We start from the raw sequence: 14,018 nt of genomic DNA, 5'->3' as shown, positions 1-14,018 counted from the left end.
ACAGCCCCACGGGCAACATAGACCCCTGCTGCCTCATCTGTCAATCAAACTGATGCGCACGGTGTAAAAATGACACCTGAAGGCCGACAGTATTAAAGAAGCCCCTCCTCATCCTTCCCTTGCCTGAGACCACTCCTCACCTCCCTGTCACAGTCATTCTACCCCACTCTGAAACACTGCGCCTCCTCCAGAAATAGCAAGCGTGACGTTGTTTTGGTGCCAGAAATCTTAGACACCTGACAGCGGGAGGACATAAATACAGATAAGATGTCCCCTCTCTCTCTCTCTCTCTCTCTCTCTCTCTCTCTCTCTAAATGAGAGGAAAACTAACACAGTAGCACCTCCTGGGGAGGTGCAGAGGAGTATTTTAACGAGGCAGCAGACGCTGCCTCACTGGCCTCCCTCTGGAGTCCCCACTGTAATCATGTACTAATCAGATCATAATGTAAAACTGCAGACCACACTGCAACATGGACTTATAGCCTTTGATTATAATAAACGCATTTTTTTGCAGTGATTATAGGTTAATCAAGAATGCTGTGAGAATTTTCAAGGTCAAATGATTTTATGAGCCAGGTTGGAAATTGAGGAAGGGAGAAGACTCCTCAGATACATGTTTAGATTACCTTTTGTTAGGACTGTGTTGTAAAGCCCGGGTGTTAAAGAGGTTAAGACTGGGTTTATCTTTAAACCTTCATTAGAGATATTCTTCTGGTGTTCAGGGAAAACCCATTGTCTTAAAATATTTCTCACTTGTGATGGAAATCCCAAACTGCCCTAAATACATACAAGTCTGGCATTAATAAATACAAGCCCAGAGTTATTATTATTGCTATATATTATGGAAATCTGTATGTGACCAATCAGCATCAGAGAACAAGATGTCACTGGTACTGTAAATGTGAGCTATCAACAATGAATAACTACACATGAAAGTAACTTGGGTTACTAAGCAACAACTGTTACAGATAATAGATAATGGACATTTACAGTAAGAAATAAATACAAACAGCTGTTAAAATTTCATTTTAGAAGTTTCCAAGCAAGTCACATGGACAGGTCACATCTCTAATTCTAAAAACAGAATGAATCACTGTGAATTGAGTCTAGTAAGCCACTGTGGTGAGTCTATAGCAATATGTTGACATAAGGTTCATATAGTAAAATCTTTGGTACTTTTTGATACTGTGACTGCCAGTAATTTACTACGTGACCTACAGTGTGTGTCATACAGCAGACTGGTCATACTTGGACCAGACAGTTGCACAACATAAGCTCCAGCTCCACTCTCTCTCTTTTCTCTCTGTCTCATGGCTCTCTCTATCCCTTTCTTTCATCGCCCCTCCTCATTTATCAGTCTTTTCCTTAACACACCCTCTGTTGCTAGAGGCTCTTCTTACTCATAAAAACAAATAGCACACCCAGGGACAGAATCTTTGCATCACTTGATATCTCAAAGGAAGGCTGGCTGCACTCCAAATTTGTCCTCTGTATATCTTTCCCAGTCTCTATTCATCTGTTCCTTCTTCTCTACCGATGCAACTATTTATTATCTCTCCCTGCTTCTCACTCCCTCTCTCTGTCTCTTTTTATCTCTCTTTCTCGTTCACATTTACAGTGTAGCACATTGTGTTCTGTTCTGGTTTATTTCTGAGCAGCCAAGCCAAGTGCTCATGGAGCAATAAAGTAAGGACAGCTGGACATGCCGTGTGACATCACTGGAGGGTCTCCGCAGAAACGGTGAATCACTTCATCCTAATCCTGGAGGGTGGAACACTGCTATACACAGCTCTGATATCTGAAGAGATGATAAACATCGCTGCCAGGGGGGCCACATGTAAAACCATGTCAGCCAAAAGTTCACTCTAGGGAGGATGTTAAATCGTAACCTGACACATTCTACGATGTCATAAAGAAAGACGGGTTTTGAAGGGTTGCAGGCATCTTATTGGATGGTTCCACACAGTACTCTTCAATTTGTTGAGGTGCTAGCAATTCTGAAATATTATGGTATACTTAAGATGTAAACAAGCTTTAAATAGTACAGCCTTGGAGCAGATGGAAAATGCAATGAAAATGACAGGCCTGAAATCCTGTTTAATGTACATTACCACTGCACAACATCTGTCGTTAAATATGATTAAAATTTCTAGCGGACGTGACTTTGACTTTAGAAGCTTAAGAGTGAAATAGTTCCAAAGAGGCAGATCACTTCTTTAGCTCCAAGAAAAGATTAAGATTGTTCAAATTTAACCCTATGTTCCAACTCCAGTTCTAAAGGACCTAAGAACTTGTTGTTGTTTGTTTGTTTGTTTTCTTTTGGGGTTGGGTGGGGGGCACCTAGTTCGAATAATCAAAAGTTTCGTTATGAACAGTTGAATCAGGTGAGCCAGTGCATGTGGACAATAGCAAAAATATTCAGTTCTTCACACACTGGATATTTGGAACATTAGTACTTCTCTCTCCTCCCGCCAGCACAAACATTTTCAAGAACAACAACCTTCTTTATCCTTTTAGCACTGACCACTGTCAGCCACCCATTTCCAAAGGGGAGGAATTTGCATTATTTTACAATATGCATGTCACCATCTCTGTCTTGCCCCTTGGTTTGAGATATAACTTAATGAAGCATAGCTTTATTTGAGGATTGATTACATAAGTGTTTATGACAGCTGACATGGGACAGCCATGTCGCACAGCATGACAGCTGCATGATCCATTATACCAACGTTACTCCTGCATTTATGCAACATCGACGTCACTTGTTCCATAGCTCTGGAATAGAATGTCACCTTAAAGTACAGAACACATCAAAATAAAAGTCCCCACCCCCACCCCTGTTATGTTCTTCAATGTAATCGTATTGTGGTATAGAAGGCTGTCAATGATGATATTAGAACTAGAATAGAAAAAACAAGGTTATACTATGAATCTCTGCGTGCATAAAACAGATACCACCACCATCCATCTACAGCCTCCAATGGCAAATCACTGGGGTAGACTGACACAATTCTTGACACATGTAGAGTGACGTGGAAAGCATTTTTCAGAAAGGCTTGTACAAGATCTCAGTGCTCCCTGTGAAAGGAAAGCAGTGTGCCATTTGATATCCATTTGGTGTTCCTGGTTGACTGGATGGATGTGAAGACATTTTGTAGCGTTTAAGTAAGGTAACTGACGGTCAGTTTGAGCCTCAGCTCTGCTGTGACTTGTTATGTAAGTAGCCTTGCAGTACGGTGTAACACTTAAGGTTACAATATTTACACAATACTGGTGATATATATGTATATGAACACATGCATGAATATCTGTGTGTGTGTGCGTGTGTGTGTGTGTGTGATGACACCAGCATGTGACCCTTTTCATTATGTCTTGCATTGTTGACGTGACACCTTTATTACTGTAGTGTAATAAGGGAACTCAGGACCTTAGCTGTAACATAGTCATATGTCCAGTCTGACATGCCTAACTTCTCTAACCTTACTGATAAGAGTGCAAATGCCACCAACACAGTTTTTCCTCAGTGACTCATTATCTTCTTCATCCTTTTACCTCGAGCTCCTCTCTGCCATCTGTTTCTCAAACATGAGGGATTTTTATTCTGTTTTTAAGGGTAAAATGATTCATATTTGAGCCTGCCTAAATACCTCCAAGGACTGTAGTGTGACAACAAACAGTTCATTGATCATAGTACTGTAGTGAACAGTTCAGTAACTATTTCCTCATGACAAACAGTTCATAAACTATACTCTGGTAATTAACAATGATCTAACTATAGCCCTGTAGAAACTATTCAATAAACTAAACTCTATTATGAATAGTTCATTAATGAATAGTTTGCTCGCAATTCTCATGCAAGGAACAGTTTACTATTATCTTAACTATTATCCTGCAATGAGCAGTCTACTCATTATTGCCCTATCATTTGGTCTGTTCACTGAACTCGCATAACAAATTATAAGGGAATGCAGTTTGTTAATGTAAAGAAATGAACAGTGTATTAACTTTTCTACAAAGAGCAGTTCACCAATGCAGCTTTAAACCAAACATTAACTTCTATTAAGAGTCCCATGACGAGTTGCCTTTCCGATGTCCCATAACAGTCTGCTAACAATAGTTATGCTACTAATGGGGCCCTGTGCTAAGCAATGGGGCAGGCGAGGGATTAGTGAGTATTAAACTCTACTTGTGTCCTTGGCAGTCACTAAAACACTGGGCATAACAACATATCAGCAGGTACAGCTGAACGAGGATCCAGTGGGCAGACTGCACGTGTGTCGCTCACGTTGCCATCCCGTCTCCCTCACCCCCACAGACTGAAGGAGAAGACTCCAGTGAATGCCTCACCTAACCCATCCTTGACGGAAATAGACATTCAACATGCACCTCACACTGTGCGTAAGAGGTAGCCAGGGAAGGTGGCGGGGTTGGTTTACTCATGCGTGGATAATTATGAATATGTCATATGAATATGTGCGTTTCCAATCAGTGCGAGGACAAGCAGCTCTACGAAGAAAATTATTCGCATGTTATTTCACAAAAGCCATAGTAATTTGTCAGCGAGCTTAAGGGTTTATCCAAATGTCAAAACATTTACATAGGAGCGCACGTCCCTCTGGAACGTTTACTTTGATGTCAGTCACCTTGTAACGTTCACTGATATACAAAGTCGTTTGCATTCCTCTGGCATTTGATCTTTGACCGCATTTGAAGGGTTAATTATCTATTAATCCACGACTGAAAAAGACAGGTGTGGCAAGGCAGGCCCTACACAAGCTGCCGTATGTTACCACACATGTTGTTGTCAAATACTTCGAGAAGAGGGACTTTATATAACCTTGGGGATTGCCAAGGGAGCCCATCAGCTGACTGGTACACAGGGTACACAGGAACAAACACATGTACAGCACTGACAAAATGGATGCACTCACAGAACAACACATAGTCTACAAGGTGAAACTTATCTGCAAGAAAACAAAAACATCTAAATTGATGTTAATATGTGAAAACGAAAATTTGTTTGTGGGATTAGAAGTAGCAATAGTCTGTCACATGTATGAAAACACACATACACGAATGCGCGCGCACACACACACACACACACACATTTCCATTTAGTTGTTCATTGGACTGTGATACGCCACGTGGCAGCCATGAACGTGCACAGCTCAAGAGAAAGGTCACCGACTCATTGACCTCTCTGACCTTCAGCGTTCTCAGAAACGGGTGGGTCCATGAGAAGATGGGGTATGTAACAGCAGGAGCGGGCAGGGGGTGAGGGGGTGTAAGCGGCATCCAAACAGATCATCCTGAATTTCAGTCATATTTTTTTCAAAATACATTAACACAAAAAATGTCTTGTTGAAACAGGACCCGAGAATCCAAGCTCATTTTTCAAAACATCAGAGGACCAGAACCGCTCCCCAACTGCTAGGGGGGCAAGAGGGGGCAACTAACTGGATTCACAAAAAAGAAGCGGCAGGAAATAGGACTGAATCCAACCAGAATCTCTCTGGAGCTAAATCATCAGACACATTTATGGCCAGCAGAATGCAGGTGCAGTTTGGACAACAACAAGATCTTAGTAGTTACTACTGGAACTATATGCACGCTTTCTGTGCAGGGGAGTGGAGGCTGACACGGGGGGCCACGGATGGCCAGATCTCTCTGCCACCCCACACCACTTCACCCCTCCTTCAGGACAGAGACAGGGAATTATGGACAGGGGGACGACAGGGTGGAATTGGAGCAGATGGATAACTAACAGGGCTGTAACTGGGCTAAGTAGGGCTTTCAATCAAACCAACAGAGATGAAGGGGTCTGAGCTAACCATAGTTTGAAAATCAAAAACAGCTTGCATTGTGACGCTTCAAAGAAAGAAAAACAAAAAAAGAAAGAAAAAGCCTAAGAATTAACCAAAGCTTAAAGCAATCGAGTTAATGTGTGCAATTTGGTGATTTGGCAATCTAAGGACTTTTAAGACAATGGTCTCTGACAGCTTCAATCAGAAAATGAAATGAAGTTGGATAAAAATATTGGAAATGGGTGACTGAGAGAAACTGAGGAGATATACAAAGACATGCAGTCGTTGCCTCTACTTGCAAACAACTTTTCCTGCCAGTGAATACTGTGTGGGTAAACAAGGGCATAGGAGGCCCAAAAACCTCCCCCCTCCTAAAAGCTCTTGCCTTGGAAGACAGGCATTCCAGATGCTTTGGATGTTTCACAGCAGGCAGGTTATCTGAGGTAGCGATGGTATGATTGAACTCTGCTAACTGTCTTCAGCTCAGATATAGGCTAGCATAGGGTACACTGCACCGCTTACATTCTTTCCTGTCACTAAATAACGTAAAAATAAAAAAGCAGAAAAAAGCAAAGACAAAGAGTCTTTTCTGGATGCTAATATGTAATGTTTTATTTATATGGTAAAAATATGTAGTTAGAGTCATAATCATTTCAGATCAAGACTGAGGAACTTTGATGATACAATCCAGTTGATGGCTGTTCAGCCGGTTAAGGTTGGGGAAAATGTTATGGCCAAATAATTGAAAAATCACACTCACACCGATACTGATGTTTAAGGAGAGGGTTAAGATTGGAGGAGATGAGAGAATGATTATGGTTAAAATGACAGTAAATCTCAGTCCCATTTAATCTCTAAAGACCACAATGGATTGATTGCTACCAGTGATCAGTGCCACCTACAGGCTTGGTAGAGATATTTTCATATTTCCACATCATTGCAACATGAAAGGTGAAACAATTCGGATACAGTTGCGCGCATATGCACAGAAGTGTCAACACATAAAAGAAAATATAAGTTAAGCACAGAAACAATGACAACAGGCAATAAGTACAAATATTATATTATTTGAATGAAAATACATTTCCCTTTGCACTTCACCATTTCCAAATGCATGTCGTTGTAAGTTTTGAATAACTGAGGGAAGGATCTGGGTTGGTGATGGTATGTTAGGTTTTGTTTGTCAGTACTTCCTGAATAGTCCCTTTGTGCTGCTTGGCAGTCATGTGCAGTTTGCCTGTCTGGCTAGCGCTGTGTGTATTTGTGTGTAAGGAGACAGTGAAGAATAAAGAGGCTTCGCAGGGGTGTGAATCTGACACCTCTGGTGTGTGCGAGTCTCGAGGAGAAAATGACCGCTGCCGACAGCTGTCCTCCACATACAGATTATCACATGATCAGTCCAGACACTGACACACTGGGCAACAAGAGCAAATGCCCAACAGACACCATCATCATTACCTCAGTCTCAACTAATACACAGCCCACTCCTGTTCTACCCTTCTCTCTCTCACACACACAGCACCACAGAACCAAGTCAAAATCTGAGATTCATTCGTTCTCCTGTTTTTTTATGCACAGTGTGTCAAACTTGACACCTCTCATACCTTCTCTACCTTCTTTTCTCCCCCTAACAAGTGCACACACACACACACACACATACACACACAGAACAGTAATTTCTACAAACACAGCAGTTATTTCTTTTATGCGCAAATCAGATCAAAGTTTTACCACGTGAAATATCAGGGAGACATGCTGAACTAGGCCCACTGTCATGAACTTATTCATGATTTTATAGCTTCAGTTCTCTGAAAAACAATTTTTGGTGAAAGTATTTCGAAAGCAAGGAGTCCTTGTGATATGATCCCAGGAAGTGACAGATACATACCTCTAGGCGCCATGGTTACAGCAGAGCGGCATCTGGTAGTTATAAATGTGCCTAAGGATGCCGTCAGGACCCTGGAGTGTCGTTTCAAGATTATTAATGACCCTATTGGCACAATTATTACAGTAGAAGCTTATGGGGTCACGCAGGCCCCTGAATGTCTCTGGCTGTCATATCAAAGGGATAGAGTGTCTATTTTTACCCTTTAAAACACTCACACACACACACACACACACACACACACAGAAAGACAGATAAATACTGTTCTCCTGTAACAGAGAAAAGAATTCAAAATTAGCAATCATATAGATGTATTTAAAAATGTGATGTACTATGTGGAATTAAAAAGAAGCCCTGAGTCAATGCACCAAATCCTTAATAGCTCAACGTGTCTGGCGCAAAAAAAAAAAAAACAGTGAAGTCCAGTTTGGGCATCCAGACGGATCCAGTAGAGACGCTAGGTTGCGGATGGTGCGGTACTAGTTATTTTAGGAGGAATACAGTACCAAGGAAGGTTTGTCATTCCAAGCTTCTCATCTTGTGGGTAGGAGGTGAGGGAGAGAGAGAGAGAGAAAGAGCAAGAGAGAGAGAGATTATATGTGTATGTGTGCGTGTGTTGAGAAGGGTGACCACAGGACATCTGGGGTGGGCTGGGAATGGGGGTGAATGAGTTTATATGGTGCTGTAGGGCATCTGTTTTTGGGATGATGTGCGTGCAGACATATCTCTGCCTGACCCTTTCTGTCAGCTCTCCTGCATTACTGAGATGGACGGATACAGACTTACAGAAGTGTACGATTCTGTGACAGTGTATAAACTGAATAAGCTTTAATTTTCTACCCAGGGGCCTGAATCTCTCTTTCTCTCCATCATACACACAGAGACGCATAAACACTTTTACTTCATCTCTGGTTAATGTTGAGCTTGTATTAATGACAACTCAATTCTAAATCCAACCACAAGCTGCTGTAGCATTTACTCAATGGTAATCATTCGTATGTCGGTGTGTTTGGGAATAATTATTCAGTTGTACCAACATTCATCATTTTTCATGAAACTGGGATGATTTAGAACAACCTAGCTTTTTCTCATTAGTTTAGCATCCCACACATGTACAGTAATCTCAGTGTGATGGTAATTAGTGACAGAATAAAAATATATGTTCAGTTTTGTGAAACTGAGGAGGTGCTGATGCAAGGGTGTGTCATACTGAAGTCTCCTGTGATACATTACAAAGTGCAGTTAAGATATTGAACTGAATATTAAAAAAGCAGAACAACAACAACAAAAAAAAAAACCCTGACTAGAGTCCGGTATCACAACCCAGAGACAGTCGTCATGTGGAAAAAGGACCTTTTACGGTGGTCCAGCCACCAAATCCCAGCATACAACAGAAGAAAGGATAAACTTTGCTATCTTATGAAAGATTTACAGAGAAAAGATGTAATATGGTAGGTAATAACCTGAAAGAGGTCCTTTGTTGGTTTAATGTTTTGCTTGTGAAATTACGCATGCTTTTTCTTACCATCTCATATCTCTCGATTCCTCTCTGGGCTTTCTGGTCCACAAAGGATCCCTGAATAAGCTCCACCCAACACAACAGTTAACCAATCAGTGATAAGCAACCACACACATGCCAATTAGAGAAAGTCAGGACGGCAGCAGTTATACTGGTTTTTGCTGGTTTTGAATTTTTGACATGGACAAATACAAGTGGGCATTTTGATTTGGGACAAATGAAAGACAAACACTTTATTTTCTTTTGACAAATAGTGTAACAAAACAACACATCAAAAAAAAAAAAAAACCCACAAAAAGTTAATGTAGTCAATTCTTACCTTATAAGTCAAGAAATCTGAATAATGAGCATCAAAACAAAAAGGTTTAAAACCATTAGCTTATACCAAAAAAGCTTCAAAACTTCAAATTAGACATCAACAAATCATAGCTGTGCCCTCACACTACTCAGCCTTTGAGATATAACGCTGCAACTACAAATCACATCCCAAATGATACTCCGATTCCCAGAGATCTGTGTTTCAGTCAGAAACTGTTTTAAACCTTCAGTTACAGAAACACATGCACAAATTAGGAAAGAGACAAGAAACATCAAGATGAAACAGAATTTCACACTTATCGAATGACATTATATACACACACACACACGTACACACACACACACTCAAAGAGTTAAGCATTATGATTTAAAGCTTAATGTTGCTAACCATCTAAGTTATGAAATGTCAGACGGCTGTTAAGATGAAAGAGCCGGGGGGGGGGGGCGTGAGAGTGAGGGAAAAGAAAGAAAAACAGAGAGAAAAAAATGTGAGACAGAGGAAAGAGCAAGAGAGGCTACTAATACATTTAAAAGATCAGTCTCAACCCTGACCTATCATACTTTCATTTCTTTCCATTACAAATTTTTTTGTTTAATTTTTTGCTTTTCAGGGGCTGTTTAAAAGGACCCAAGAGTCGGTAACTGCACAGAAAGTAGACAATCATGGGTAACCTGGCAACAGTCAGACCTCGGTTACAGTACACTGACCGTCGGGGCTCCGAGAGCAAACACTGCTCGCGCCACTAGAGGACCCGCCACCAGGGGGCAGTCTATCTGGTTGCTGCAGTCTGTGTCTATTTCCAGAACTCTCTGCCCAGCCTCCTCCCCTTTCAGCACCTCTCTGCTGCTGCTCCTCATCCTCCTCCTCCTCAGAGCTGTAAGACCCTGACTCGTACCCTGAGGCCTCTGGAGCTGCTCCGTCATCTTCGTCATCTGCATCCTCACCCTCCTCCTCCTCCTCCTCTCCGGGGCTGATGTTCAGCTGGTCCAGGGCATGGACCAGAGAGGGAGGGGAGGGGGAGTCGGGACTCGAAGGGTGACCCCCCAGGACAGTGTGCGGTCTGACTGGGGGTGCTGCAAACAGACCCTGGGACCTCCCTCCGCTGGCTCCGGAGTCCGCCCCATCCGCCGAACTCTCTCGTTCCATGACGCTGCCTCCGTCCAAGTCCCCATCCTCAACGGCCGCCACAGGCATGTTCCCAGGCTCAGGGTCCAATCTCAGCCCGGCCACGCCTTTCTTAGGAATGTCCACCACATCTCTCTTCATCCTACGCCGCCGTCCGTGCTCGTTCCTCCGGTACTGCACCATGTTCTCCAGGTCTGCCACGTAGAGGAACCCGGCGATAAGCATCTCTGTGCTCTTCTTGCCCTTGGCCAAAGCGTCCTCCAGCTCTCTACTCGTCCTCTCATCGTACTGCCACCAACCGTTCCGCCCCTCGTAATACCAAGCATAGTCGCCTGCCCCCGTGCCTCGCACGCCGCTGGCGGAGGCCTTGAGCTCCTCCGGCGACAGGAGCGTGGGTCGCTCCAGAAAGTCCTCGGGAACCTCTTGTCTGCACAGGGCACATCGTTTACTGTGCCAGGAGGCACCCTTCACACAGAGGAAGCAGAAAACGTGCCGACAAGGAAGTCGCACTGGGTGTATGCAGCTCTGTAGGCAGATGGCGCATTCCAAGATGGGAAGGGCAGGGGAAGACGAAGGGGAGGAGCTTCCGCTTCCGCCGCTGCCCGTCACTGAGTCTCCGCCCACCTTTTTGCCAGAGGCCAGTGCGTCCACGGAGTGGTCTACTTCGCTACAGCTTGCCATGCTGGAGGGGTACACATGTGTGAGAGGTGAATTTCAATACAGTGAGAACCGAATACACATACACGCAGAAACACACACAAAGGCTTATAGATAAATGAAACAATGAGAACCTTGTTGTCACATAGATGCATGGATTTTGCCCAGTGCGTTATCAGAGTCATGGGCACACAGTAGCTGCTTTAGTCCATGGGTTGTTGTCTATGACAACCAAGTTGACAAAAACAACTTTTAATGTTGTTTATTTCCATCCTCTCCCTCTCTCCAGCTTAAGTGAAAATGTTCATGTTTGCTTGTGAAAAGTAGGAATCTGACCACATCCAAAACATTGAGTTGGCTTCGTTCTCAAAGCAATAAGGCCACAAGTTATACAAAGTCAAATCATACATGAGTATGTATAGTATTCATTCATATTTTAGCTTTCAAGAATTTTTAATTAACGATCTAAACAGTATGCCAAGGGGCATTTGAGAGGCAAATGTGGCAAAAGTAACTACACTGCAGTTTTATTTTATTTCTAGTAGTGATTTTATTGGAGTTGAATCGATTGTCTTTATGATCATTAATTTTACAGAACACAACAAAGGATGTGCTTAGCTACTAAATGCCATAGCAGACAAAGCCTAACGTTACAAACAGGCTGGCCGAGTTAGCTGTTTAAGTTTGAAGGCTAGCACACCTACTAAGCAACCTAGCTACATTACTCTTCGTAAAAAAAACTCATATACGCATTAAACCCATGGGATGTGGATAACACACTAGCAAACGAATAATGTACTTATTGCTTAATGAGTGGTAAATGCCTACAAAGACGACAGCGAAGTAGCTCAACATCAGTGTAGTTGTTAACTGGGCTGAGTTGTTAGCAAGGATAGCTAAAAAGGCCTTTAACAATACAGTTCCGCTTCAGACACACCCCTGCTTAAAGCACACAGATCTCATAATGTACAGTTTAGACAGGCCTTATAACCGGAGTGCATCGCATCTGTACAAAATTTGGGTTTCGAATCATTAAACTACATTTCATAAAATGAATGTTACGAGGCTGTTAGCTCGCCAACAGGCAGCCAACATTATGACGCGGTAGATAGTCAGCTACATCGTAATGTAACTTGGCAAGCTACAAATTTAACACATTCAGATGTACTTGTTATTTAAGAGCTCACCTGTTTTAGTCTGAGTTTCACCCTCTCAGCGAAGATCGGATTTACTCATCTGCAACTGATCCGCTGAACAATCGATCATTTTCTTTGACAAACAAAGGATTTAGCTCAGAAAATATTCAGCTGTGAGCCGGTCGAACCAATGTTTTCACTGATCCACAACAAAAAAACTGCTTGGTGAGTCAGGTAGAGTCGAAAATGCGCAACATAAGCGCAGAGCGTTGGGTGTATTACCAACGCAACAGACGCGCGCGAACATGATTTGTGAATCATTCATTTTCACAAAGTAGTCAGACATAATGACGTCTCTGAACGTGTTGGTGTTTTGCAGATCATATTTTCGTAGCGGTCAGTCAGTCGCTGAAGTGAATCGGATAAAGATGGCAAATCATTTCCACCAATAATCCACCTAAGACACCACACTAAGATATTTTCCAGCATTTTAAAGAAATAGGGTAATTGTTTTTGTAAATGAACTGTCTGACTAGCGTAGGTATAGCATCACGGGGAATGATGATTGCGCGTACGTGTAGCTTAAATAACCGTCCACCTGAAAAGTACAATTTACATTTTTCTTCTTCTTCTTCTTAATAATAATAATAATAATAATAATAATAATCATCTGTGACTACATTGTTGGCATCTGCGCATCAGTAAATCCTTATTATTTCCTTGGCAAAGAGAAGTGAGTCTGATGAACTGGGGAATTACAAGAGAATGGAGTTCAACAGAGTTCATAAAACAAGGGCTACATGATACTCAAAAGCCAATGCCAGGCAGGCTTTCTGTAAAGAGAAGACTGGTATGTATTAAGTGTTTACTACGTACAACCATCTAAAACCAGATCAGGCCACTTACCCTCTTTTGCCTCTAGAATAGCCTGAATTCTTCATGGCATGGACCCCACAAACTTTCTGAAATGGTCCATAGGGTTGCTGTCAAACACTGCAGGTTGTTGCTACAGTGCTTTCATGTTGCAAGTAGCCTTTTCCATCTATACCAAAGACACTTTAAGGGTCGAGGTTCAGGACCCTCACCGAGGGTCTAAACTCAAGTGAACTCACTGGTACCATACTCAAGTAAACTCACTGTCATGTTCTTGGAACCACTGAAAGACAATAGGTAGTTTGGGACATGGATCATCATGAATGTCTGTCTAATAAACTGGCCACTTAATGTTTGTGTAGTCCTCTAAAAAGTAAGACTTTATCAGATCTTAAGAGGTAAAAATCAAATCCATTCAGTTTTACTTGATATGCATGTTGGTTCCATGACTTTAATAGCCTCCTGACATGACCAGAAAATGGGACATTTTCCAGACATGCTGGACAGGTTTCGTCCACAATCAGACATGGAGCATACAAAGAGGAGGAATGCATGCAAGGTCATCATTACCATAAAAATAATCAAATTATTGTTTGACTGATCTAAGACTACACCTGTGTCATTTTAGTCTGCCCTCAACCTTTATTGGTATGATGCTTGAAAGGTTTCTTGAAAAGAGTACACAGTTAAAATGAATGTC

At 42.2% G+C, this 14,018-nt stretch overlaps 1 protein-coding gene across 1 annotated transcript; it reads right to left on the bottom strand.

The window, feature by feature from the left end:
* Positions 1-10,067: 10,067 nt before the first annotated feature.
* On the bottom strand, positions 10,068-12,577 carry rnf146 (ring finger protein 146). The gene is made up of 2 exons (XM_030786850.1): positions 12,497-12,577; positions 10,068-11,334 (listed from the first exon to the last, which is right to left on the bottom strand). Exon 2 carries the CDS (start codon positions 11,331-11,333, stop codon positions 10,209-10,211), a length of 1,125 nt encoding a protein of 374 aa, XP_030642710.1. The 5' UTR covers position 11,334; positions 12,497-12,577; the 3' UTR covers positions 10,068-10,208.
* Positions 12,578-14,018: the final 1,441 nt, after the last annotated feature.

The sequence above is a fragment of the Chanos chanos genome, chromosome 10 (genome assembly GCF_902362185.1).
Source record: "Chanos chanos chromosome 10, fChaCha1.1, whole genome shotgun sequence".
Lineage (NCBI taxonomy): Eukaryota > Metazoa > Chordata > Actinopteri > Gonorynchiformes > Chanidae > Chanos > Chanos chanos.
This window is presented reverse-complemented; position numbering and strand designations above follow the sequence as displayed.